This window comes from Macrotis lagotis, chromosome X (genome assembly GCF_037893015.1).
Source record: "Macrotis lagotis isolate mMagLag1 chromosome X, bilby.v1.9.chrom.fasta, whole genome shotgun sequence".
NCBI classification, from domain to species: domain Eukaryota; kingdom Metazoa; phylum Chordata; class Mammalia; order Peramelemorphia; family Peramelidae; genus Macrotis; species Macrotis lagotis.
The window spans coordinates 173,696,705-173,724,133 of record NC_133666.1 but is presented as its reverse complement, the minus strand read 5'-3'; the positions used below and the strand labels follow the sequence as shown (position 1 = coordinate 173,724,133).

At 34.0% G+C, this 27,429-nt stretch overlaps 1 protein-coding gene across 9 annotated transcripts in view; it reads right to left on the bottom strand.

Moving 5' to 3' along the window:
* The window catches only part of AOPEP (aminopeptidase O (putative)), a 632,574-nt gene that overhangs the window by 478,326 nt on the left and 126,819 nt on the right, over window positions 1-27,429 (bottom strand). For all 9 annotated transcript variants that reach the window (XM_074201226.1, XM_074201227.1, XM_074201225.1 and 6 more), the window contains one exon: window positions 7,789-7,942. In XM_074201226.1, coding sequence (XP_074057327.1) covers window positions 7,789-7,942 — 154 coding nt within the window. The remainder of the gene's footprint in view (window positions 1-7,788; window positions 7,943-27,429) is intronic.

Here is a 27,429-nt window from a genome sequence, read left to right as displayed (position 1 = left end):
AGTCCCCAAATATTTGAAATTCCAGTCTAATATGATAGTAATACTTCACCAAGTACCCAAATACTACAAAATTTCCTCTATGAAATGTATAATCACTCGAAAGAGGTATAACCAATGATTCAGATGGAAGGACAAAGTAGATGAAAAATGCAAGAAGTAGAATGAGACTGAAGATTTTATACTTTGCCCTTTGCCATTTGAGCACCAAATCAAAGACCCACAAATAAGTCCAATTTCAAATGGTAGTAGACAAGGGGAGGACAAAAATATTCACTTTCTTGCCATAAAAGCCCTGAGAAAGCTGACATTTTCCTTCTGGTATCCCTGAGCATTCCTAGGAGAGAGAATATGTTAAAGGGACAAGCCCCCAATATTAAATTCTAGTAGATGTCAGGATGCACATCTCAGTATAACTTGTCAGGATGATTTTTTTCTTCAATCATATATTTCTCTGTCCCCCTCCCAAACAATCACATATTTTCCCATTAGAAAAAACTTTCCACTTCCATTCTAGTCAGTCTAAAAATAATTCCTTACAACAAAAAAGGAAAGATATGTAGTTGATAGTGTTCAGTTGACAGAGTGATGATCTAGAGTCAAGAAGATGATGAATCTTCCTGAGTTCAACTTTAGGCTCAGATAGTAGCTGTGTGACCCTGGGCAAGTCACTTAACCTCATTTAACTCAGTTTCCTCATCTATAAAATAAGATAGAGAAGGAAATGGCAAACACTTCCGGTGTCTTTGCCAAGAAAACCTAAAATGGGATCATAAAGAGTCAAACAAAAGTGGAAAATAACTTTAACAACAACAAAAAAGATGACCCCTTTAATTTTACACATGATGAAACTGAGGCTCACGGAACACAAAAATGCTGAGTCCTATTCCCTGGCTTTGCCTACCCCTTCCTTCTTTCCCCATCATGACTCCTTGGTGAATCAATTCTACTCTATGCTGTCTTTATCTCTAGATTCCTTTGGATTTCATTGTATTGCTGATCTTGTTCTACCAAGCCACTGTCTTGTATTACTCTATCTTCTCCCTATCTTTGATGCTGCTGATATGCTTTTGAACAAAACTAGGGGGGAAAAAATCACAAAAACACACTGATTAGATATATTACAAATGTATGGTATGCAATTTTGACTTTGTCCTCACCAAGGCAAGGCAAGCCTTTAATAGGTCCTTAATTGACTCAATATCCCATTCACCACAATGGCTTTTTCAAACCTTCATTCCTTGCTCAAACCTCCCTGGTTCTGTTTCCTCCAGCCATTTCTGCTGAAATTTTATAATTTTATATATATATATATATATATATATACATATATATATATATATGTGTGTGTGTGTGTGTGTGTGTGTATACATACATACATATATATATGTATATGTATGTTACTTAAGAAATTGGGGCAACTATCTGAGAGCTCCCTCATCTCTTCACCTCACAATACTCAGATGTTTTCTATTTCCTTCTCCTACTTCACCCATTTCATTTGATGAGGTAGGTGGCTTCCTCTTTAACAAGGCTTATCTCTCTACTTACAAAAACAATTCCATTCCATCCCATTTTCTCCAGAAGATTGCCACTTCTATTATCCCTGGTTTTTCACCTGTCTTTATTCTCTCCCTTTTCATTAGATGCTTTCCCTATGCCTACAAGGATGCTCAGACACCACTCCTCAAAAAGCCTCACGTGAAGCAGTTCTTTTTATGGTAGCAAAAAATTGAATTTGTGGTAGCAAAGAACTGGAATTTGAGGGGATGCCTATCACTTTAGGTAATGGCTGAACAAATTCTGGTATATGATTATAATGGAATACTATTGTGTAATAAGGTATTATAAGCAAAATTATTTCATAAAAACCTGGAAAGACTCATATGAACTGATGCAGAATGAAATAAGCAGAACCAGGAGAACATTGTTCAAAGTAAGAGGAATACTGTACTATGACTCAACTATTCTCAGCAATACAATGATCCAAAGATGATATCAAAGGACTCACGATGAAAAATGCTACCCACTTACAGAGGAAAAAAAAAAACAGATGGAGTCTGAATATAAAGTGTATTTTTTACTTTTTCTTTTATGGGGGTTCACTTTTTTGGTGCATAAAATAAACAGTATGAAAATATGTTTTACATGATTGCACAAATATTAGATTGTATACTATCTCAGGAAGGGAAGGAGGGAAGGACAGAGGAAGAGGATTTAAAACCAAAATTTTTTAAAATGTACACTAAAATTATTTTTACATGTAAAATGAAATATTATTTTAAAAAATAAAATATCCCTCCACAAAAAAAACCTCCCTTGAACTATCCATCCTCAATAGCTATCATCCCATATGTCTTTTCGTTTTTGTGGTCAAACTCTTTTTTTTTTTCTGTGTTTAAATTCTTAAATTAGACTTCCTACAATTGATACCTTTATCTCCTTTTCTTTCACTCTCTTTTTAACTCTCTCCAGTCAGGTAACCACCCTCATTCATTACCTGGCCTTGAAGCTACTAATAATCTCATTATTCCCTAACTAAAGGTCTTTTTTTTTTCCTTTTGGTTTTTGCAAGGAAATGGGGTTAACCCATGATTTGCCCAAGATTACAACAGCTAGGTAATTAATTATTAAGTGTCTGAGACCACATTTGAATTCAGGTCCTCCTGACTCCAGGGCTGGTGCTCTATCCACTGTGTCACTTAGCTGCCCCCTAAAGGTCCTTTCTTATCCTCATTCTTTTTTTTTTTTTGTAATAAAGATTTTATTTATTTTGAATTTTACAATTTTCCCCCTATTCTTCCTTCCCTCCCCCCACCCCCCCACAGAAGACAGTCTGTTAGTCTTTACATTGTTTCCATGTATCCTGCTTCTTTGCTAAAGTTCAATGTGATGAGAGAGAAAAATCATAACCTTAAGGAAGAAAAATAAGGTATAAGAGATAGTAAAATTACATAATAAGTTAACAGGGGTTTTTTTTTTTGCCCCTAAATTAAAGGTAATAGGTTTTGGTCTTGGTTTAAACTCCACAATTCTTTCTCTGGATACAGATAGCATTCTCTATCACAGATACCCAAGAATAGTCCCTAATTGTTGCACTGATGGAATGAGCAAGTCCATTGCAGTTGATCATCCACACCCATGTTGCTGTTAGGATGTACAATGTTTTTCTGGTTCTGCACATCTCACTCAGCATCAGTTCATGCAAATCCTTCCAGGCTTCCCTGAATTCCCATCCCTCATGGGTTCTAATAGAACAAAAGTGTTTCATGACATACATATACCATAGTTTGCTAAGCCATTCCCCAACTGAAGGACATTCACTTAATTTCCAATTCTTTGCCACCACAAACAAGGCCACTATGACTATTTTTGTACAAGTGATGTTTTTACCCTTTTTCATCATCTCTTCAGGGTACAGACCCAGTAGTGGTATTGCTGGATCAAATGGTATGCACATTTTTGTTGCCCTCTGGGCATAATTCCAAATTGCACTCCAGAAAGGTTAGATAAGTTCACAGCTCCATCAGCAATGTATTAGCATCCCAGATTTCCCACTTTCCTTCCAACACTGATCATTGTCCTTTCTGGTCACATTGGCCAGTCTGAGAGGTGTGAGGTGGTACCTCAGAAATGCTTTAATTTGTATTTCTCTAATAATTAATGATTTAGAGCAAATTTTCATATGACTATGGATCGCTTTGATTTCCTCATTTGTAAATTGCCTTTGCACATCCTTTGACCATTTGCTCAATTGGGGAATGGCTTGTTTTTTTGAAAATTTGACTCAGTTCTCTATATATTTTAGAAATGAGTCCTTTGTCAGAAATACTAGTTGTAAAAATTGTTTCCCAATTTACTACATTTCTTTTGATCTTGGTTACAATGGTTCTGTCTATGCAAAAGCTTTTTAATTTAATGTAATCAAAATCATCTAGTTTGTTTTTAATAATGTTCTCCATCTCTTCCTTGGTCATAAACTGCTTCTCTTTCCATAGATCTGACAGGTAAACTACTCCTTGATCTTCTAGTTTGCTTATAATATTGTTTTTATGTCTAAAACCTGTATCCATTTGGATCTTATATCTTGGTATAGGGTGTGAGGTGCTGGTCTAATCTAAGTTTCTTCCATACTACCTTCCAATTTTCCCAGAAGTTTTTATCAAAGAGAGAGTTTTTATCCCAATAACTGGACTCTTTCGGTTTATCAAACAGCAGATTACTATAATCGTTTCCTGCTATTGTACCTAGTCTTCTCCACTGATCCACCACTCTATTTCTTAGCCAATGCCAGACAGTTTTGATAACTGATGCTTTATAATATAATTTTAGATCTGATAAGGCTAAGCCACCTTCTTTTGCATTTTTTTCATTGAATCCCTGGAAATTTTTGACTTTTTATTTCTCCATATGAATTTACTTAAAATTTTTTCTAACTCACTAAAGTAATTTTTTGGAATTTTGATTGGTAGGGTACTAAACAAGTAGTTTAGTTTTTTCAGAATTGTCATTTTTATTATATTAGCTCAACCTATTCATGAGCAATTGATGTTTGCCCAGTTATTTAAATCTGATTTTATTTGTGTGAGAAGTGGTCTAGAATTTGTAATTGTTTTCAAAAAGTTTTTGGGTCTGCCTTGAAAGGTAGACTCCCAGGTATTTTATATTGTCTAAGGTTACTTTGAATGGGATTTCTCTTTCTAGCTCTTTCTGTTGTGTCTTACTAGTCATATATAGAAATGTTGAGGATTTATGAAGGTTTATTTTATATCCTGCTTCTTTGCTAAAGTTGATAATTATCTCTAGTAATTTTTTAGATGATTTTTGGGGATTCTCTAGGTATACCATCATGTCATCTACAAAGAGTGAGAATTTTGTCTCTTCCTTCCCAATTCTAATCCTTCAATTTTTTTTCTTCTCTTATTGCTGAAACTAACATTTCTAAAACAATATTGAATAGTAGTGGTGATAATGGGCATTCTTGTTTCACCTCTGATCTTATTGGGAATGCCTCTAGCCTATCTCCATTGCATATAATGCTTATTGATGGTTTCAGATAGATACAGCTTATTATTCTAAGGAACAATCCACTTATTCCTATACTCTCTAGTGTTTTTAGTAGGAATGGGTGCTGTATTGTGTCAAAAGCTTTTTCAGCATCTATTCAATCCTCATTCTTCTAGACCTCTCTGACACTTTCTTCCCTCAAGGTTTTTGGGACACCACTCTTCTGGTTCTCTTTCCAAATGACCACTCCCTGTAAGTCTCTTAACTGGATCTTCATCCAGGGTCACACCCACTAATTGTGAACATTCCCAAGGGCTCACTCTCTTCTAGGTCCATATTATTTCCACTTAGTGATCTCATCAATTCCCAAGGATTCAATTAGCATTTCTATGCTAAGGATTCTAAGATGTATTTATCCAGACTTTGTGTTTCCTCTAACTTTCAGTCTTGCATTACATTCAGTATGCTGAAAACTGAACTTAATATTTTTCCCCCAAACCTTCCTTTCTTCTTAAATGCTCAATTATCATTGAGGTCACCACCACCCTTCTAGTCATCCAGGGTTGCAACTTATGTGTCACTATTCATTCCTCACTCTCATTTTCCATATTCAATCTTTTGCCAAGCCCTGTCAAATATACAGTTCCTTTTCTCCTCTGATATTGCCACTACCTTGGTGAAAGATCCCCTGGTGAAAGCTTGTGACATAGTCTGCTGGTTTGTCTCCTTGCCACAAGTCTCTCCTCCTCCAATTCATCCTCCCCTCAGCTGTCAAACAGATGCTCCTAAAGCACAGTTCTGACCATGCCACACCAATCCCTCCATATCCCATTTAATAAGCTTCCTATCCCCTCAGGATTCAATTACAAAACACTGTTTAATAGTAAAGCCCTTCATAACCTCGTTCCCTCCTATCTCCTCCATCTTGTGAGACTTTACATCTGCCACAAACATACTCTTTGATCCAGTGATACTGTCCTTTCTCGCTGTTCCTCACACAATACATCCTAGGTAACTAGGTTAAGCAGGATTCAGGAAGGTCCTGAGTTCAAACTGAACCGCAGATACTTCCAAGCTAAATGACCCTGGGAAAGTCACTTAATCTCTGTTTGTCTCAGTTTTCTCAATAATAGAAACTATATTTCAGGGTTGTTGTAAGGATCAATGAGATAATATTTGTACTTGGTACATAGTGGATACTTAATAAATGAATGTTTCCTTTTTTGCCTTTCTAGAAGGGAACACCATCTCTTGGCTCTGGGCATTTTCTCTGATTGTCCCTAGGTCTATAATTTTTCTCTGTCCTCATTTCTGTCTCTTGGTTGCCTTGTTTTTTTTAAGTTGCTATTAAAGTCCCACTATCCAAAGTCTTTTTTATAATCCCTCTGAATGTTGGTAGTTTCCTTTATATTGATTATTTTCAACTTATCCTGCATATAAATATCATTCTATTAGGAAGATGTTACATATTCACAAATAAGTAAATTTATGATATATGCATCATATAATACATATATATATATATACATATATATGTCTAAAGTGACAATAGGAAAGGAGGGGATGATGAATAGACTTTTTGTTATTGTTGTTCAGATGTTTGGTCATGTCCAATTCTTCATGACCCCATTTGAGGTTTTCTTGCCAAAGATATTGGAGTGGGTTATCATTTCCTTCTCCAGCTCATTTTACAGATGAGGAAACTGAGGCAAATATGGTTAAGTGACTTGTCCACTGTCACATAGCTAGTTAGGTTGAGGTTGACATTGAACTCAGGCATAGGAGTCTTCCTGGTTCCAGGTCTGATGCTTTAACCACTATACATCCTAGGCTGGTGAATGGACTGACAGCAACAAATTTAGAACTAGGGAAAGGCTCTTGGAGAAGGCAGCACTAAAGCCTTGAATCTAAGAGTCCCAAGAGGCAGGGGTAGAAGGGAGTATGTCCAAGGAATAAGGGACAATTTCAACAAGTGCAAAGAGGAAAGAGACCAAACATGGTGCACAAGGAACTGCTAAGTAAGGCCAATTTGGCTAGAACATAATGTATCGGGGGAGTAGTATCAGCCTAGAAAGAAACATTGTGATCGAATTTTGAAGGGTTTCCAATATTCAATCCTCGAGTCAATGGGGAATGTTCATCAATATAACAAATTCCAAGGTATTCTATGGCAAATGCACTTTGAAAAATATTGGCATAGCTCCACAGATTATTTGTCTGGTATTCATCTAGAGCTATGATTTCACTGGTATAAGGAACTCCTAGTGGGAGGACTCCCTCTATACAGATCAGCAAAAATTCAGCAACTTAAGTCTTAGAAAGACACCTGGAGCACTAAAGGATTACTTGACTTCACCAAATTTACATAGTCACTGATAAAATGTGTCTGGCAAGATAAGACCCCAGGTCTTTCTGACTCTGAGGCTGACTATTCATATACATTTCTGTCCTTGCAGGTTCTATATATGGCTTCATGGAGATATGTGTGTATGGATGCATGGATATACTGAGTATCCTAAAAGGATTAGTGTGGGTTAAAAACTTACACCTGCACTATGACTTTTGGGACATACTGTATAAACATATTTCTGCATGAGAAATAAGTCCTCCCTCCTACCTTCTAATTCTGTATTTTTCCAGTGGCATTTTATCCTGTTCCTATTAAACAAAACTTGGATTGGAGTTCTAAGCTATGATGACTCACATTCATAATGTCTTGGGAAAAATGGGTCATATCATTTCCTTAAGCATGTATTATTATTCATCAAAAATCCAGGCACCAACCTAGAATCTGCCTTAGAAAATGGAAGAGATGTCACAGCTGACAGTTCATTCGATGAACAGGATTCCATTTTCACTTCTCTCCAGGACCCAATTGCAATGGTGAAGGTAGATGCTGGCATTGGCATGGTTACATAGTAATTCCAACTCAGGTACCCTACAAACAAAAAATGAACACTGGGTCACATAAGTTTTAATTAAACAAATTTGATTTTCTCTCTCATCTCCCTTTATTCATTGGAAATAAAAAAGAAAACAAAACCTTTCTAACAAATGTGTAGTCAAGCAAAACATTCCCACATTGAACAGAACCAAAAATGTTTGCCTAATTCTGTATTCTGAGTCCAAAACTTTTCTATCAGGAGGTACTTTATCTTGGATTTCTGGAGTCATGATTGATCAGAATTCTTAAGTCTTCCAAAGTTTTTTCCCCACATTTCAAATGTTTTTATTAATGTCTTTTGTTTTGTACATTATCATACTTCCTCTAGTATCCCTACTACCCTTCCTGTCAGAGAGCCATCACACATAATGAATAATATTTTAAAGAATCAAAAATAAAAAGTAAAATCTGCAAAACAGAGCAACACATTGAAAAATTTTGAAATTACAGTAGAACTTTGGTTTATGAATAACCTAGTTTACGTATGCTTCACTGGATAAGGAAGCATTTTTTGAAAAATTTGTCTTACAGGATGAACAAAAATTCACAGTATGAACATCATGTTTGGACTTGAATGGCTCAAGAAGGGATGATGCTCAACTAGGGTAACGATTGTTTTTTTTGCTTTCATATGTCAAACAAATGAACCACACTCAACACACATTGTCTATTTTTTCAATACTATCTTTATGGACAGCCCCTACTCCCTATTCACAACCATCCCCTTTGCTCATGCCCTCCTACCTGGACTGTTGCATAGCTTCCTAATTGTTCTAATTCACTCAGAAGTGAACATAAAAAAAATATCAGTGAGTTAAAATATGAAAGTGATTCTAAAAAAAAAATTAGTAAAGGCAGTAGTGTTAGTCTTACTTTTAGTGAAAATAGCATAAGAGGGAACATTACCGATGTTGAAATCCCCAGATATTCTCATGGAAGGAGATTCTCCTTCCAAGAAATAACCCTCCTCCCTCTTGTCTCCTTCATGCCAGTCAAGATTCTTCTCAAAGATAAAGTACAGGCTAATTTGTTTTATATTGTTTACTAATCAATGCTCTTTTATTTCAGGTACATTAAGGATAAAAAACTTACTTAAAATTGTAATTATTTTTATGTGGATATTTTTGGGGATGTGGTACTGATCACCTGCTTAACATTATTTCTTATGGGGAAAATTTGCTTTGCAATACAAACAAATCACATGACAAAGAGAATCTTGGAATGAATTAAATTTATAAATCAAATTTCTACTGTGGATGCAGTTGGCAATATGTGTTGGCATCCTGTCTCTGGAAAGGAGTGGTTTGGAAATATCTTCTATACTACTACTACTACTACTACTACTACTACTACTACTACTACTACTACTACTACTACTTCAAACCCTTTGGTATGGAGAACCACACTGATCAACCAAGTGATTGGTGGCATGAGTTGCATAAGTATATTTATTATAGCAAGTGCTGTGATATGCAAGGTATCTTTTTGACTTGCTTTTACCAGAATTGCTTCATCCTGACTGAAAGGAAAAGGTCAATTGGAGATGGTCTGGTTGCTGTGGGACTCTCCTGGTCTTATATTGGCTTCTTTTCTTCTATATCAGTGAGGCACCATGGCACATCAACACCTGGCAGGCACTGGGCAGAACTCATATCATATCAACACCCATCCTGGACCTTCAGTGTTTCTTTTTTATAAATTTGAAAATTGACTTCTGACACTTTGTGTGTGATTACTCTTTCTATTTAAATTGCTGTAGTTACTATACATATATTTTCTCTTTGGCTCTGCTTCAGTCTTCTTACAGACCAGTAGTATTCTATTAGACTGATGTATTAAAATTTGTTTATCCATTCCCCAATAGATGAGCATCTACACTGCTTCTAATTCTTTTTTTTTAATCACAAAAAGCACTGCAATAACTAGATTGGTATATAAGGTGATCTTTTTATCACTGGCCTCTTTAGAGTATAAACCCAGTAATGGAATCTCTGGCTCAAGGTGTTGGATTTTTAAATCACTATTTGCATAATCCCAAATTGCTATCCAGAATGGTTGTGCTGATTTACAACTCCACCAAAAATGTACCAGAATTATGTTCCCACATCTGCTCCAAAAACCAAATCCTTGGATAATAAATTCTCATTAGAAAAATTTGATAAATGATTTATTTTCCATTCATTCAACTGCTTCTAAGATACAATAATTACATCAATGAAGAAGCTTTTTAATTTATATTTCAGGAAATCAGTCAATCCAGATGTTTTATGCAATGTTTAGTTTTTGGAATGGGATTTACTTTTTTTGTCATTGCTTCTTGTATTTAGTTACTGCTATATAAAAAATACTATTGACTTTTCATTACCTTTTCAATTACCTTTTCTGTCACATTAGCCAACTGATAGGTGTGAGATGGTACCTCAGCATTGTTTTAATTTAACTTTAATCAATGGTTTAGAGCACTTTTTCATTTGATTATATAATTTTAATTTCTTCATCTGAAAACTACCTGTTCAAATTCTTTTAACCATTTATCAACTGGGGATGGCTTCAAAATTTTTTTTTATTTTTCCAATTATATGTTAGGATAGTTTCCCAACATACATCCACTTGCATATACATACATATACATACATACATATATATATATATATATATATATATATATATATATATATATATATGTAAGTTACACAGTTTTCTACCATTCTTCATTCACACTCTCCCCTCAACAGTGAACAGTTTGGTAAAAGACGTATGTGTGCGTTTATGTTTAACATATTTACATATTAGTCATTCTGTTGTGCTTAACATGTTTATATATTATTCATTTTGTGTTTGAAGAATTATTAGTAAAGGGAAAGAAAGAAAACCAGGGATAGCAAGAAAAAGCATAAGAGAAGTTTTTTAAAAAGTGAACAAAGTTACCATTCAGATTCTGTGGGGGTTTTTGGTTTATTTGCTTTTTCCCCTGGATAAGTATGGTGTTGTTCATAATAGGTCTCTTAAGGTTGACCTAGATCTCTGAACTACTGAGAACAGTTACACCCATCATATCTGATCAACTCATAATGCTGTTAATGTGTACAATATTCTCTTGGTTCTTCTGCTTTCTCTCAGCATCAGTTCATGTAATTCTTTCCATGCTTCTCTAAAGATGAATATTCATGGTTTCTTATAAAATAATATTTCATAACTTGTTAAGTCATTCCTCAATTGATGGGCATGGGGGGATGACTTTTATTCTTATAAATTTGCCATGGTTCTCTATATATTCTAGAAATGAGACCTTTATCAAAAATACTGTCTGTAAAAACTGTTTACCAGCTTTCTGTTTTCTTTCTAGTCTTGATTGCAATGGTTTTGTTAGTGCAAAAACTTTTCAATTTAATATAATCAAAATTATTCATTTTGCATTCCATAATATCCTCATTTTCTTGTTTGGTGAGAAATTTCTTCTCCATAAATCAGTCAGGTAAACTATTCCTTGGTCTCCTAATTTGCTTATGGTATCACATTTATATCTAAATCATATACCCATTTTGACCTTTTCTTAGTATACAGTGTGAGATATTGGTATTGTTTTGTTGAATATTGAGTTCTTATTCCAGAAGTAAGTCTTTGAGTTTATCAAACAGCACCCCCCTTCTACTCAAATTCAATCAACTTGCATGTCACAGTATCACCTCCCATGGTCTTCAAAAACAAAGGACAAATATCCATCAGATTACTAGTCATTTACTATTGTGCCTTGTATACTTAACCTATTTCACTGATGCCATTTTATAATATAGTTTTAGATCTAGTATGGTTACAACACCTTCCATTCATTTTTTATTAATTGCTGTATTATTCCTGAATTTTTGTTCTTCCAGATAAATTGTGTAATTTTTTTTCTAGATTGATAAAATAAATTTTTGGAAGTTTGATTTGTATGGCACAAATTATATTATAAAGAGGCCATCATCAAAACTATTTGGTAGGGGAGGCTAGGTGTCTCAGACACTTAATAATTGCCTAGCTGTGTGACTTTGGGCAAATCACTTGACCCCATTGACTTAAATAAATAAATTTTTTAAAAAAGTTTTGTGGTCCAGATATAACCCATGAATCATTTTTTTACACCTTTGTCTTATGGCATATAAAATATTCCACATCTATATTCCCGTACCTCATTAATGAAGCCAGAGAAAGTAGCAACCAAATTTGGTCACTAATTATTGGCTTTGACTTTCACTTTTTTTTACATTGTTATAGTTATATATGTTGAATTCCTGTTTTTCCTTTGTTATAAATTTACATTTGTCTTCCTATGTTTCTCTGATTTTTTTTATTTGCTATATACCACAATTTGTTCCACAAAATTTGCTACCACAAAAGTACTGCTATAAGTTTTTTTATCTAGCTGCCTATGACCTTCTTAAGATCTATGCTAGTAATTGTATTTCTGGGTGAAATGGTACAGATACTTTAGTTACTTTCAAACTGTTTTGCAAAATGGTTGGACCTGTTTCCACTTCTAGCAGCAGCATGATTATTTTTACTAAAACCACTTCAACATTAGCTATTTGTGCATTTTATCATCTTTGTCAATTTGCTAAGTGAGAAGTGAAACTTCAGAACTGTTTTTGTTTCCATTTATCATTGTATTAATGAGTTCCATCAGTCTTTTATATATCAACAGTTTGCAATTCATTTAAAAACTATTTAAATCTCTCCCTTGACCTCCTATTAACTGGAAATGGCTCATACATATTTATCTTCAATCAATATGTATTTAGATATAGCTATATGTATACATATGATATCAAACTCTTATCAGAGATCTTTAAATGCAAAGATTCCCCACAATGTTTTTCCTTTTTATGCATTCCCTTATTTATATTAGTGTAAAAGATTTTAAAATTAGTGAAAGAAAAATCCTTTTTTATCTTTAATAATCTCCTCTATTCTGATTGTTCTACTTGATTAGATTGAGTTTTTAAAAATAATGCTGTTATTTTGTTAGAATTTTCTTTAAACTATACAACTGCTTTAGGGATATTGTTTGTATTTCCCTTTCTTCATTTTATTTTTCAACTCTAAATTATGTAAATGTTTGCTCAGTTCTCTATTCTCTATTTTGTTTTTCTTTGTTAGATTTGCCTATTTCTAGTTTTCTTTATTAGATTTGTCTAGTTCTGTAATGTTAGTGTTTTTTTTTTTGGAATTCTCCAAAATTTTCCTTTATGTGTTTAGATCCTTTGCCAGGTGGTAAATTTATAATTATAATAGATACTGTTTATATTTATTATTGATATTTTTTTATGTTTTTAAGCATAATTTTCCTATTTTTTTCTTGTTATTTGGAATTTTTATTTTTGCTTTGCTTCAGGGATTGAAACTAGAATTTTTTGGGAGCCACTTGATCGTAGTAAATTTTATTTCACCTTCTAGGGTTTTTTAAATTAAAATTTATTTACTATTAGGATCCTTTTAAAAATTATTCTTTTAAAAATTTGAGTTCTAAATTTTCTCCCTCACCCCATCTTATACCTACTGTAAAAGCAAGGAAAATGATATCAATTATACATGTGAAATCATGGAGATCATTTTTCCTATTAGCCATATCACAAAAAAGCAAGAAAACAAAGAAGGTGAAAAAATTATTCTTCAATTTTCATTCAGAATTCATCTGTTCTCTCTGGGGGTAGACAGCATTTTTAAAAAATCATTAATCTTTTGGAACTGTCTTGATCATTGTGTTGATCACAATAGCCAAATCTTTCACAGTTGATCATCATTACTGTTGTTATTGTGCATAATCTCAATTCTTCTCATTTCACTTTGCATCAGTTCATTATAGGTCTTCCATATTTTTCCTAGTCAGGGATGTAAAAGGTAGATCTCTTCTTCTAATTTTTAATGACATTTAATGGCATTTATGTAAGTTATAAATCAGTTTATGACTTAGTATGCAATATAGCGTAAGATATAGATTTAAATTTAAATTTCTGCCATTCTGGACAATCTGTAAGAAGAATAGCAAAAAGAAAGTATCTTTTTAGTATAAGTAGTATTCTCCAAGATAGAATGTGTAGAAACAATTTAAGAATTATAGGTCTCCCAGAAGAGCATGTGAAATCAAAAAGCCTGAACAATATAATGCATGAAATAATACAAAGAAACTTCCCAGAACTTCTACAGACAGAAAAAGTCAATCAGTCAAAACAAAACCAAACAAAAGATCACCTCCAGGAAAAAAAAAATTCCTAAACTACAAACTTAAAGACATATACATACTAGTTGAATTTACATTCACAATGCAACAAATTCTGAAAATGACACAGAGAAAAAAAATCTTTCATAAAGGAAAGAAGATTTTAATAGTAAAACTTCAGCATTCACAAAAATACAGAATAACATGTTCTAAAGTACAAGGGAGCTTAAGATACAATCCAAAGTGACTTACCCTGCAAACCTAAACCTAACTGTAACTGAAAGAAAAGTAGTCTTATTAGAAAGAAAAGGTCCTATAGGAGAATATGTTAGGAGGCAAAGGCAGGGATTAAAAAGGGGAGAAAGAAAGGAAGAAATTTTGTTTCATTGATGGGAAGTGGTGCCACTGTTGAACGCTCCTAAAAGAGAAAAGAAATATTCTGTGATGGGTGATAGAGATCTTACATGGGCATTACCTTCAGGAATTTGGTATATTAATTCTGTTTCAGAGGAAGGGGAAGCAAAGATACTAAGAGATATCTAATGCTCATAAGGGTGGAAGAATCTTCTAGATATGTTGAGGAAAAGGGGAAAGAAATTACCAAGAGAATGGCAAAATTCAATAATGAAATTCACAATCTAAGACATGAGAAGATTCCTGCTGTGGGTCAATATCTTCTCCATCACCTGCTGCAGTTGGTATTTCTGAGAGTGAAGTAGAAAAGAAAAATGGGTATTGGGGCAAGATCTACAAGACAATAATAAAAACTGCTTGGAATAGATGATCCAAAGTATAAAAGTTTAGAATAGATAGAAAGGAAATATTAAAAATAAAGATAACATGGGAAAGAAATACTTTTAGAAAAAGGCACTGAAAATGAAATTTTTAAAGCTAGTGAACAAAATAAATTGAAGGGGAGGGGACAATGGTTAATTCTACTTAATTGCTTAACTGAGATAGAAAAAAGAGGGGAAGAATTAAATAACTCAATAACAAGAATGAAAAAGAAACTAATAAGCAAAACTCAAAAACCAGAAAACAAATAGGGATGAGGGGTGGGCTGGTAGGAATAGGGTCACATTATAAATTGATTAACTTAAAATAATTGAAGAGGCATAGTACTGTGTTTACATTGGAGGGGAGGTAGAATCCTACATGAAAGAAAAGTTATAGAAGGAAAACAAAATTCTAACTTTCATCACTTTAAATGTAAATGGATTAAATAATCCAATAAAATGAAGGACAGATTGGATAAAAAACCAAAATCTGAGTAGCAAATAGTTTTTGTTTTTGTTCAGGTTTTTGCAAAGCAAATGGAGTTAAGTGGCTTGCCCAAGGCCCCGCAGCTAGGTAATTATTAAGTGTCTGAGACCAGATTTGAATTCAGGTACTCCTGACTCCAAGGGCTGGTGCTCTATCCACTGCACCACCTAGCCGCCCCTAGACCACAAAACTCTTGAATGCAGCCTAATAAGACTAAAATGTAAATTGAAAATATTAAAAACATTAATGAAAATTAAAAATGCAGATAATATGAATATATGACCCATAGTGATCTTTATGTATCATTTGGTAGCCCTCCCATTTATATTTGAATTTGGCACAACTGCTAGCATAATAATAATTATAACAATAACAACAACAGGTAACATTTATATAGTTTATTATTTGCCAGGCATTGTGCTAAGCACTTTATAATTATTATTTTATTTGATCCTCACAATTCTGAAAGGTTGTTGTTATTATTATTCCCATTTTACAGTACAGAGATTAATATTGCTAATAAGCGTACAGCTGAATTCAGAAAGACTCCAGATCTGGTGCTCTATCCATTACCCTGCCTAGCTGTCCCATGAGAGATATAGTTCAATGACTTGGTTTTGCTCAACTACTTTTTTTCATGCTTTTCATTTTTAAAAATCTTTATTATAAAGTATGACTCTGTTAAAGAAGGAAGAGATATATCCAGAAAAGCATATGATATAAAAACAAAAGAAATCAATAAAATAAAACTTAATATTAAATTCATCAAATTTAACTGAATCCATATCACTGCTTCCCACTACAAATACAGAAAACTGAGTAATGATTTCACCTGCTTTGGATAAGAAGCACTATGAACCAGTTTTGCAATTACTCTCTCCTTGTTGCTTGCATTAACTTTCTGAAGGTAGAGACAAAAAAAAAAATATAAGATATGGCTGCCACATGTGTATTGAGACCACTGGTTGGATGGGTCCAAGAATAGCATTCTGAAGTTCACTATATAAAGTGAGTCACCTTATTCACTATATAAAGAAAGCCACTTGAAATAGAAATGATAGGATAATTGGCATAATTTGCAGGTTCACCAAAAGTCACATTAAGACAGTATTAGTGGAACTGGGTCAACTACTCTGGTTATCAATTTTGAATCATGAAACAAATATGATTAAATGGTTCATAGCCTTTGACTAAAGACCTCACTAGTAGATATATATTCCAAGTAAGTTAATGACAAAAACAAATTTCCATTTTACGTCAAAATCTTATAACCTCTTGGTGGTACCAAAAAAAATAGAAACAAAGTGTGTGAATGGTTGATAAATCCACAGTATTATCATGGATAATTACTGTGCAGTAAGAAATGAAAATTGTGAGTAATAGAGCTGGAGCTGTACAATGATCAAAGGCAATTCTAAAGGACTTGTGATGGAAAATGCCATCTACTTCCAGGAAAAGAACCATGAAGTCTGAATGCAGACCAAGGCATACTATTATCTAGTATTAAAATATGACTTCTGCTTTATGTTTTTCCCCTTTTTGTTCCAATTCTTCTTTTACAACATAATTAATGGCATGATGGATAGAATGCTGGCCCTGAAGTCAGGAGGACCTGAGTTCAAATCTGACCTTGGGCAAATCCCTTAACTCTGATTGACTCAAATTCAGGGCTATCATCATTTGCCCTGGTTCATATCTGGCCACTGGATCCAGATGGCTCTGGAGGAGAAAGTGAGGCTGATGATTTAATAAATACCTCTTCATTCAAATCCAGTTCATGTGCTTGTCATGTATCATCTCCCTGATTTTTCAAAAATGAATATCAAATATTATTGTTATTATTGTTATATGGAAATTTGTTTAACTTAGTTATAAATATATAACCTATATCAGACTATTCCCTCTCAAGGGGAGAGAAGATGGAAAGGGAAGGAGGGAGAAAAATATGAAACTCAAAATTTTATCAAAAATGAATGTTTAGGGGCGGCTAGGTGGCATAGTAGATAAAGCACCGGCCTTGGAGTCAGGAGTACCTGGGTTCAAATCCGGTCTCAGACACTTAATAATTACCTAGCTGTGTGGCCTTGGGCAAGCCACTTAAGCCCATTTGCCTTGCAAAAACTAAAAAAAAAATGAATGTTGAAAACTATCTTTTCAGGCAGTTGGAAAAATAAATTTATTTTAAAATAAATTTTAAAATGAAATTATGAGTAACAGAAATGCACAGAAAAACAAATGAATTAAGAATGAAATAAACAGAAACAAAAGAATGATAACTTATTACTTAAGCAATAGAAATAAAAGATCACAAAAAGGAAGTAAAATCAGAGTAAATGAAAAGCCAAAAGTACTGACAATGAAAGATACCTCCCTTCTGTGACAGAAGGGCAGTAAAGTAACTGGAAGAAATATTGCATTACTTGCTAGAAACAGTCACTATGGGAGATACTTTTCCTGAATTGTTTTCCTTGGTTACAAAAGCAGGTTTTAATTGGGGGTAGGTTGGGAATCTAATAGGATGATTCTTCCAAAAGATTGTAATGCAAAGACTATACTTGTGCATGCATGTGTGCACATGCGCACACATGTGCACACACGTGCACACACACAAATATAAGTAAAATATATTTAAATAAAATAAATAAAATGGGGGGGACATGATGAATGCTTTCAAGGAGATTAGGCCATTTGAACTGTATTTAAATAGGGTTAGTTTAATAAGTCATCCTTAATAAAACTGAACAAAGTGTGTTTCTTCAATTTCTCCCTTTTATTTGTTCTAGACTCTGGCTACATCACCTATAAAACAAGAGAACACTCTGTACTTAAAATAAACCTGGAATTTCTGCTTTCTCAAGGCCAGCAGCTCATCAATTCTACTGAATTATTTTAGTTAGACCAGGGATCATTAGCAAAACCAACAGAGTGTTAGCATGACAGGGGAGAGGCCCAAAGGAAATGACACCCCCTAACTGTCAGGCTTGGGCAGTCATCCAGTTTACTCTCCTTCCTAAGCCACCTACCTTGAAGTCTGTTCCCCTGACCTCCTTAAAAATAGATCATAGTTTCCTAAATCTTTTAAGCCATTTTCTCAAATAGGAACAGTTTAAGAAAAATAAAACACTATTAGACTTTAATTTTTGTAACCATAAGAAAAAGTCATGTCAGGTATTTATCAGATAATCTCAATAACAACTGCTATAAAATACAAATGAGCATTTTCAATCCCTGAAATAGGAGTGTAATTTCCCTTGAAGAGGAAAATTTTTCTATATACATAAGAATTTGAAACAGGTAATTTTTCAAGTGGTAAAAGAATATTATATTCTGTATTATAAATAAGGGGCAAAAACACTATACACCCGAACAGCAACATAGGGGCAATGATCAATCTTGATGGACTTGCTCATTCCATCAGTGCAACAATCAGGGACAATTTCGGGCTGTCTGCAATGGAGAATACATCTGTATCCGGAGAAAGAACTGTGGAGTTTGAACAAAGACCAAGGACTATTAACTTTAATGTAGGAAAAAAACTGATATCTTATTGTCTGATCTTGCTATCTCTTACACTTTATGTTTCTTCCTTAAGGATATGATTTCTCTTTTATCACATTCAATTTGGATCAATGGAAACAATGTAAAGACTGACAAATTGTGGGGGGTGGGGGGAGGGAAGTAAGATCAGGGAAAAAATTATAACATTCAAAATAAATAAAATGTCTAAAAAAAAAGAAAAGAAAATCATGCAGTCACCTTAACATTTATTCAATATTAGTTTTAAACACTGACTTACTAATAATTGGATGATTTTATCTTACATAGATACAGAAAAAAAGTTATCAGTGGAGAAAAAAAGGAGATAAAGGAGACAGTTTATGTTCAGTTCAGAAATTCCTATCCTAAAGCATAATATATTTTCCTAGTTTTTAAAAGTATTTATTTTTAATTAATCAAAGTTAAAATTCAAATATTTAACTAAAAATGCATCTATGATATCTTCAATTTGTAATCTGTTTTTGTATGTTGCTTCAAATGAAGACAATCACAATTAATCCATGAGTTCTCATTCTATGTGACTCATCCATTTCCATCCATAAATTAATTGCAGAAAATCCATGTAATATACATCCCTTCATCCTTCTTCAACTTTTCCGGAGAGCATTGTTATTCCTGGCCTTCACCAAATGAACAGTCCACCATTTTTATTTATACAATTAAAATACTTTTAATTTTATTTTTATTTTCTTATTTATTTTATGCAGCTTTATACATTATATATACATGTGTATATTTATTTACACATGTACTGATGTTTACATATATATTTATATATACATGGATAATGACATCTGTCTTTTGTCTTGCAGTCCTAACCATGGCAGTTGTCCATGTCTGTAATTCACCCATCTTAGCTCCACCACTCACAATCTCTAATGTCCTTCAAGATTCAGATAATTTCTCTCTTCTACATGAAGCCTTTCCTGATCTACCCAACTACTATTACCTTCTGGAAAATAATCAACATATCAACTTTGTACATATTTTGTATATGCCTTTAGGTACATGTCTCCCACTTTACAGGGTAAACTTCTTGAAGTTAGGGTGTATTTGTCTTTTGTCCAGGACCTAGCACCTATGTTTGGCACTTAATGGACATTTAAAAAAGAATTGCTATTTGAGTGATCGACTAATGTCACCATTTAGTCAAAATATCTTCAAGTATCTATTTTATTATAGGATTCAACCAGTTCACACCAACCATACTCCAGTCCAGTATCAAATACTATAGAATTCCATAACTCACACTATTAAAATATTAGATCAGACAGGTCATTAAAAATGCTTATTTTTATATAAATTTATTTATTTTTCCAACTATATGTAAAGATAGTATTCAACATTCATCTTTTGTAAGTTTTTGAGTTCTACATTTTCCTCCCTCCCTCCCTTCCCCTTGTCAGTGAGTAATATAATATAGCTTATATATGTTTAACTATATTAAACACATTTCCATGCTAGTCATATTGTGAATAAAATGAGAGGAAATAACATAAACGCATAAAAGTATTAAAAATTGGAAATAGTAAGCTTTGGTCTGCATTCAGGATCCATAGTTTTTGGGATATGGATGGTATTTTCCATCATAAGTCCTTTAGAATAGTCTGATCATTGTACTGCTGAAGAAAGCTGAGTCTATCATTGTTGATTATCACATAATATAGCTGTTAATGTGTACAGTGTTCTACTTACTTCATTCAGCATCAGTTCATATAAGTCTTTCCAGGCTTTTCTGAAGTCCAGCCACTCATGATTTCTTACAGAACAATAGTACTTGATCACATTCATATATCATAACTTGTTCAGCCATTCCCCAGTTGATGGACATCCCCTTAATTTCCAATGCTTTGCTACTATAAAAAAGAATATTTATGTATATGTGGGTCTTTCCCCCCTTTTTTTATAATCTCTGAGACACAGAACTAGTAGTGGAATTGCTGGAAAAAAAGGTATGCACATTTTTATTGCCCTTTGAGCATGGTTCCAAGTTGCTCTCCAGACTGATTAGATTAGTTTACCACTCCACTAACAGTGCATTAGTGTTCCAGTATTCCCTCATCTTCTCCAACATTCATCAATTCCCTTTTTTGTCATATTGGACAATCTGATAGGTGTGAGGTGGTACCTCAGAGGTGTTTTAAATTGAATTTTAATGAATAATAATTTAGAGCATTTTTATATGGCTATAGAGAGCTTTAATTTCTTCATTTGAAAACTATTCATATAGGAAAATATATTTAGAGCTGAAAGCACCTCAGAAACCATCAAGTCCAAACCCTATCACTTTACAGAAGAGGAAATTAAAGCCCACAGAATTTAAGTGACTTCCTTAGAATCATAAAACAATACAAATAACATTATTTTGGGGGAAAGTTTGAAGTCATTAAAAGAGTTCTGTAATTTCTTCAAGGCAGTCTGACCCACCCTCTTCCTTTTTAATTCTGGGTCCAACTCATGGTATATTTGCATTGTCTATACAAGTAAACAGACAAACGCCATAGGCTGTCCATTTGCTTATAAGTCAAAATCTGAGCAACAAACACATGTAATTCATTTGGTTTTTCAAGTGTGGGTGGTAAGGACAAACTCTTTTAAGTGATTACAGATCTTTTCCAGGAGATACTATAATGTTCTGGGACTTGGTGATGCTGGTACAGTACCATCTACAAACAGGAAAACCTATAGGACCATATTACCATCAATAGGAAATTCATCTTTAATCTGGACTGAGTTAGAGTTCTTCCATTTGTTCTTGTTATGTGTTTTAGCAGATGATGATGAAGATCATAAAAGGTTATTTCTGTTAAATTTTTCAAAGAAAATTGAATAATTCTGATAATGAGTAACTGTCTCTTTCTTATAGGTTACACATTTAAGGCAACATTTTACTTGAACATTTTTTTAAATAGTCAACAAACAATAAGCCCAATGGGATCTTGTGTTTCTTCTTCCAGTTAATTGTATGATACTAAAGCTGAAGTCTTGTAGAATACTGTTTATGGAAGATTGCCTGTTCTATCCTAGTACCCTCACTGAAGACGCCCTCAAAATGAGTGTTGAAAGTTCTCATGAAAATTTTATACAAGTATGAAAGTTGGTATTTAGTTGTTGCACTTTTTATACTAATTAGTTCTATGTTATTATTCTATTTTTAATAACTTTCCCTCTTTTAGATACCTATAAAAAGATACCTTAGCACAATCACAAATACTTTGCTTCCAGCACACATCTCCTCTTTGGTCTAATCCAGTTCTTTTCATCATCATTGTTCTCTTTGATGAGAGATAGAAGGCAGTATGTGCCATGAAACTCAGGCCACTGAAATCACCTCCTCTCATACTCTCATATGGATGGTACAGGACTCAGACAAGAGCTACACCACTCTGCACACCATCAGCCTGGTATCCAGCTCAGTCTCCCACAGTCATCAACCTTGTGGAGATTCCACCTGACAACTGTTTCTTCAGGTGCGACAGCCCTTGTCTACTCAGCAGACACAAGTATGGAAGACATGGAACAATAAAGTTCTCACCATCAAAGTCTTCAGCACTTTCTCATGAATTCAATATCAGAAAAAGGTGTGTTTCTCAAGGAGATGCATTACTCTCTGATTTGTCATGGTACCTTAAGGACCATGGGACCTTTCCATCTGACCTCACAGCTTCACTTGTCAGAGTGAATGCTTTGAGAGTAGGCATTATCTTGCTTTTCAAGAATTCCATATTTTTCAAGTATTCCTAGAACTTAGTTTACACATAAGTGATTTTTTTCAATCATTCATTAATTTCTATTTTATAACTCTAGAAGCATATCTGGAACTCTAATATTAGAGTCTAAGTACAGGGATGCTGTCAAGAATTAATTGTTATAAAATCTTTGAAACATTTTTCTGCTTTTTTCCTTGATTTTGCTTTAAAAGTATGTCCTCAAGGGGCAACTAGGTGTCACAGTGCATACAGCACCGGCACTGGAGCCAGGAGTACCTGAGTTCAAATTCACTCAGACACTTAATAATTACCTAGCTGTGTGACCTTGGACAAGTCACTTAACCCCATTAGCTTAAATAAAAAAATTGTTTTTAAAGTATGTCTTTCCAGTTTCGGCCTTAAATAATGTCAGAACTTTGTTTCGTTAGATCACTTGCCTAGAATTCTTTAGACCATGTTTACCCTCTGTTGCTTGTATTTTATGAGGCAATATATTGTTCAAACTCTTTTACAAATGATTTTATTCACAACTAGTGCTGCTTCGGGCTATCATTTGTCTGTTTGGCCAATAGGTCAAGGGTTTTGCTGATTAAGTCACTTTAAAACCTCTTTTAGTCTCCTTGTAATGGTAAATATTTTATATTTGTTATATGTCATAAGAAATCACTGCAGTCTATACCTAAGGTCTTTCATTCAATCAACAAAGTTAATAAGTACCTACTATATACCTGTGATTACATGAAATACTGAGGATACACAGACAAAAAATGAAGAGTGTCCTACCCTCAATGAGCTTATATTTTATGAGAGAAAATAAGGTGTGTGTCTAAGAGACAGCTAGAGAGACAAAAACAGATAGCAAAATACACAGTAATTTCAGGGATTTGCAATGACAGCAAGATAAAAGGCCCAAGGAAGGAAGTAGTACTGAAATTAAATTCGAAGAAAGCTAGAGATTCTTTCAGGAGGACAGGAAGAAGAAAATCATCCCTGATAGTATAAGATGTGTAATATGTGAAGAAAAGTAAGAGAGCCAATTTAACTGTATGTATGTATGAAGGCAAGCAATGTGTAATAGACATGGAAATGCATTATAGAACCAGTTTAAGAAGGGTTTTATGTTGCAAAAGACTTTATTTTCTCCCAGAGGCAATAGGGAACTATTCAAGTTTCTTGAAGAAGTGAATGATGAGGTCAAACTTGTACTTTAGTAATATTACTTTGGGAGGTATGTAGAGAAAGGATTAGGGGCACGCCTTGATGTAGGAGACTATTGCAATTATCCAGGTAATAATTGATTTGAGCCTATGAGTAGAGAGAATGGGACATATACCAGAGATGTTGTTATGGTATAATTAATAAAAAAAACTTGGTACCTGCTGGGAAGTGGTTAAGAATGGTAAGGTTTGGTTTTTTGGAAATATTTGCAGAAAATGGGGTTAAAGTGATTTGCTGAAGGTCACACAGCTAGGTAATTATCAAGTGTCTGATGTCAAATTTGAACTCAGGTCCTCTTGATTCCAGGGCTGGGTGCTCTATCCACTGCACCAGCTAGCTGCCTCAAGAATGGTAAGCTTTAAAGATGATTCCTAAGTCATGAACTTAGAAGGTGCTGATGACTAACATACATAAGAAAGTATAAAAGAGGGCCGGTTTTGGAGAACAGTGAGTTCTGACCTAACATATTGAGTATGAAATTTACCTCAGTTTCCTTATTGGCAAAATAAGGACATATACAATATCTCTTGTGTAAATCCCCTTCCCAATTATCTGTTGCCTAGATAATTACCAATAGCTGCCAAATTTATCTTCCAACTTCAAAACTTTCACCTAATCTTTTCTCTACATACCTGCTAAAGTGATTTTCCTAAAGGACAGGCTGATCATGGTTTCTAAATTCCCTTTCAGTTCTAAAATTATGATTTACAATCCTAGAATTTTTTTAAATTTTCATTCTTTCTAATTTTGAACTAATTGTGATCTTTCTTCAAACAGATGGTCTAGCCATACAAAGACAACTGATTCAGGAATATCTTCCACAGCAGTAACAGGTCATTTTCTGAATATAAAGATAAAACAATTAAAATTTTTAACAACACTATGTGGTGCTTGTGATGTGTATGTGGAAAAAGTGGATCAAAAATGAGAAATGAGTCTAAAACATACAGAGAATTGAGTCAAATTTTATCAAAGAAAGCATTCCTGACATATAGGCATGAGGTTTATGTAGTGTGCAAATCTTAAGACTTTCTCATTTTTTTTAAGAAAAATTTTATTTATTTTGAATTTTATAATTCTCCCCTCACCCCACCCCCACAGAAGGAAATCTGTTATTTACATTGTTTCCATGGTATACATTGATCTAAGTTGAATGTGATGAGAGAGAAATCATATCCTTAAGAGATACCAAAATTACATTAAGATAACAGGTTTTTCCTAAGCTAAAGGTAATAGTCTTTGGTCTTTGTTTAAACTCCATAATTCTTTCTCTGGAGGTGTTCTCCATCACAGATACCCCCAAATTGTCCCTGATTGCTACACTGATGGAATGAGCAAATCTATCAATGTTGATCATCACCCCCATGTTGCTGTTAGGATGTACAATGTTTTTCTGGTTTTGCTCATCTTTCCCAGCATCAGTTCATGCAAATCTTTCCAGACTTCCCTGAATTCCCATCCCTCCTGGATTTTAAAAAAATTTTTTTTTAGGTTTTTTTTGTAAGGTAAATGGGGTTAACCTCCTGGTTTTTAATAGAACAATAGTGTTCTATGACATACGTATACCACAGTTTGTTAAGCTATTCCCCAATTGAAGGAAATTCACTCAATTTCCGATTCTTTGCTACCCCAAACAGGGCTGCTATGAATATTTTGGTACAAGTGATGATGTTTTTACCTTTTTTCATAATCTCTTCAGGGTATAGACCCAGTAGTGTTATTGCTGGATCAAAGAGTTTGCACATTTTTGTTGCCTTTTGGGCTTAATTCCAAACTGCTCTCCAAAAAGGTTGGATGAGTTCACAGCTCCACCAACAATATATTAGTGTCCCAGATTTCCCACAACCCTTCCAACATTGATCATTGTCCTTTCTGGTCATATTGGCCAATCTGAGAGGTGTGAGGTGGTACCTCAGAGATGCCTCAATTTGCATTTCTCTAATAGTTAGTGATTTAGAGCAATTTTTCATATGACTATGATCACTTTGATTTCCTCATCTGTAAATTGCCTTTGCATATCCTTTGACCATTTGTCAATTGGGGAATGGCTTTTTTTTTTTGAAAATTTGACTCAGTTCTTTCTCATTTTTGATCCATTTTTTCCACATGCATATCTCACCATCCTTACCTATTCCCATTTTTATCTGGAAGTCACTGAATATCAAAGTAGTTTAGATGATTTTAACCAGTTCTTCATAATATGTCTCTATCTCTTCAACATGTAAAAATTATGCTGGTGTGTGAGCTGTTAATATTTTTTTCTTGGTGTCCCTTTTGCAAATATTTGTCATGAGCATTGTAAAATATACAGACCAAATGTCCCATGAAATTATGTTTCTTGTTGCTTTTGGAGACCAAAAAACCAGGACTCCAAACTTCAAGTTTCTCTTTAAGGGTGAACCTGTGAACTATGCATTCATTCATCTGTTACTCCATTCTGCTGGCTTCAGTTATACTGAGATTGGCTCAGTTTCTCCAACAGCATATGCACTTGTTGGTCAGTAGACAGGGATATCCATAGAGTACTAATCAGTTAAAATTTGCATGTTCTTAGTATGCTCTGCCCTCATTTCTGCCATTTTTCTATTACCAATGTAGACATAGTTGGGGCTGCATCCCTGGAGCTTTACCAGCATGGTATAATCTGCTAGAACTAGAGCTATGCTGGCATAGGCTTTGAGAACCTTAGGCTTTCTTCAATATTATGATGACCATTAGATTATGACTTTGCAGAGTGAAGTTACAATTACATATGGAAATTTCTATACAGGGATTAATTATCTTATGGAAAGTCTCTATTTTCAATTTATGCTATGGGGAATAAATTTGCCATTAAAATATAACCCAAAGAAACAATAATCTTATAGAGTTCAGTGTGTTTCTGTTCCCCCCCCCCCAAGAACACAATGCTTTCATCAGGCATTTAAAACTTGTTTTAAATTTATATTAAAATAATGCCTTTAATATCTTAAACTTTCCTTTCAAAAAGATCAATATCATTTTTAAACAGTGAATCCATGCTTAATTTAATTTGATAAAATTTTTTACCTTTATCCTTTGTTTTCTAATCATTCATTTACCCTGTCATTATTGAATACATCCCCTTTTCTTTAGCAACCTTCTCAAATGACTCTAAAACTCAAGTCTTCTCTCTCAAATATATTTGATTTATCATCCCTCCTCATATTTGCACTAAAATTTGCACTGGTTCATTAAGCTCTATCCCTGCTTAATTAATAACCATCTATTCTAATCTTCTCTTTTTTAATGGATGGGAAAACTGAGGCTGAAAATCAAAGAAGTAATTTCTGTATAGAGTACCAGGCCTGGAGTCAGGAAGACAGTTCAAATTAGGTCTCACTGGGGCAGCTAGGTGGCACAGTGGATAAAGCATTGGCCCTGGAGTCAGGAGTACCTGGGTTCAATTCAAATCCAGTCTCGGACACTTAATAATTACCGAGCTGTGTGGCCTTGGGCAAGCCACTTAACCCCATTTGCCTTGCAAAAAAAACAAAACAAAACCCCCTCAACAA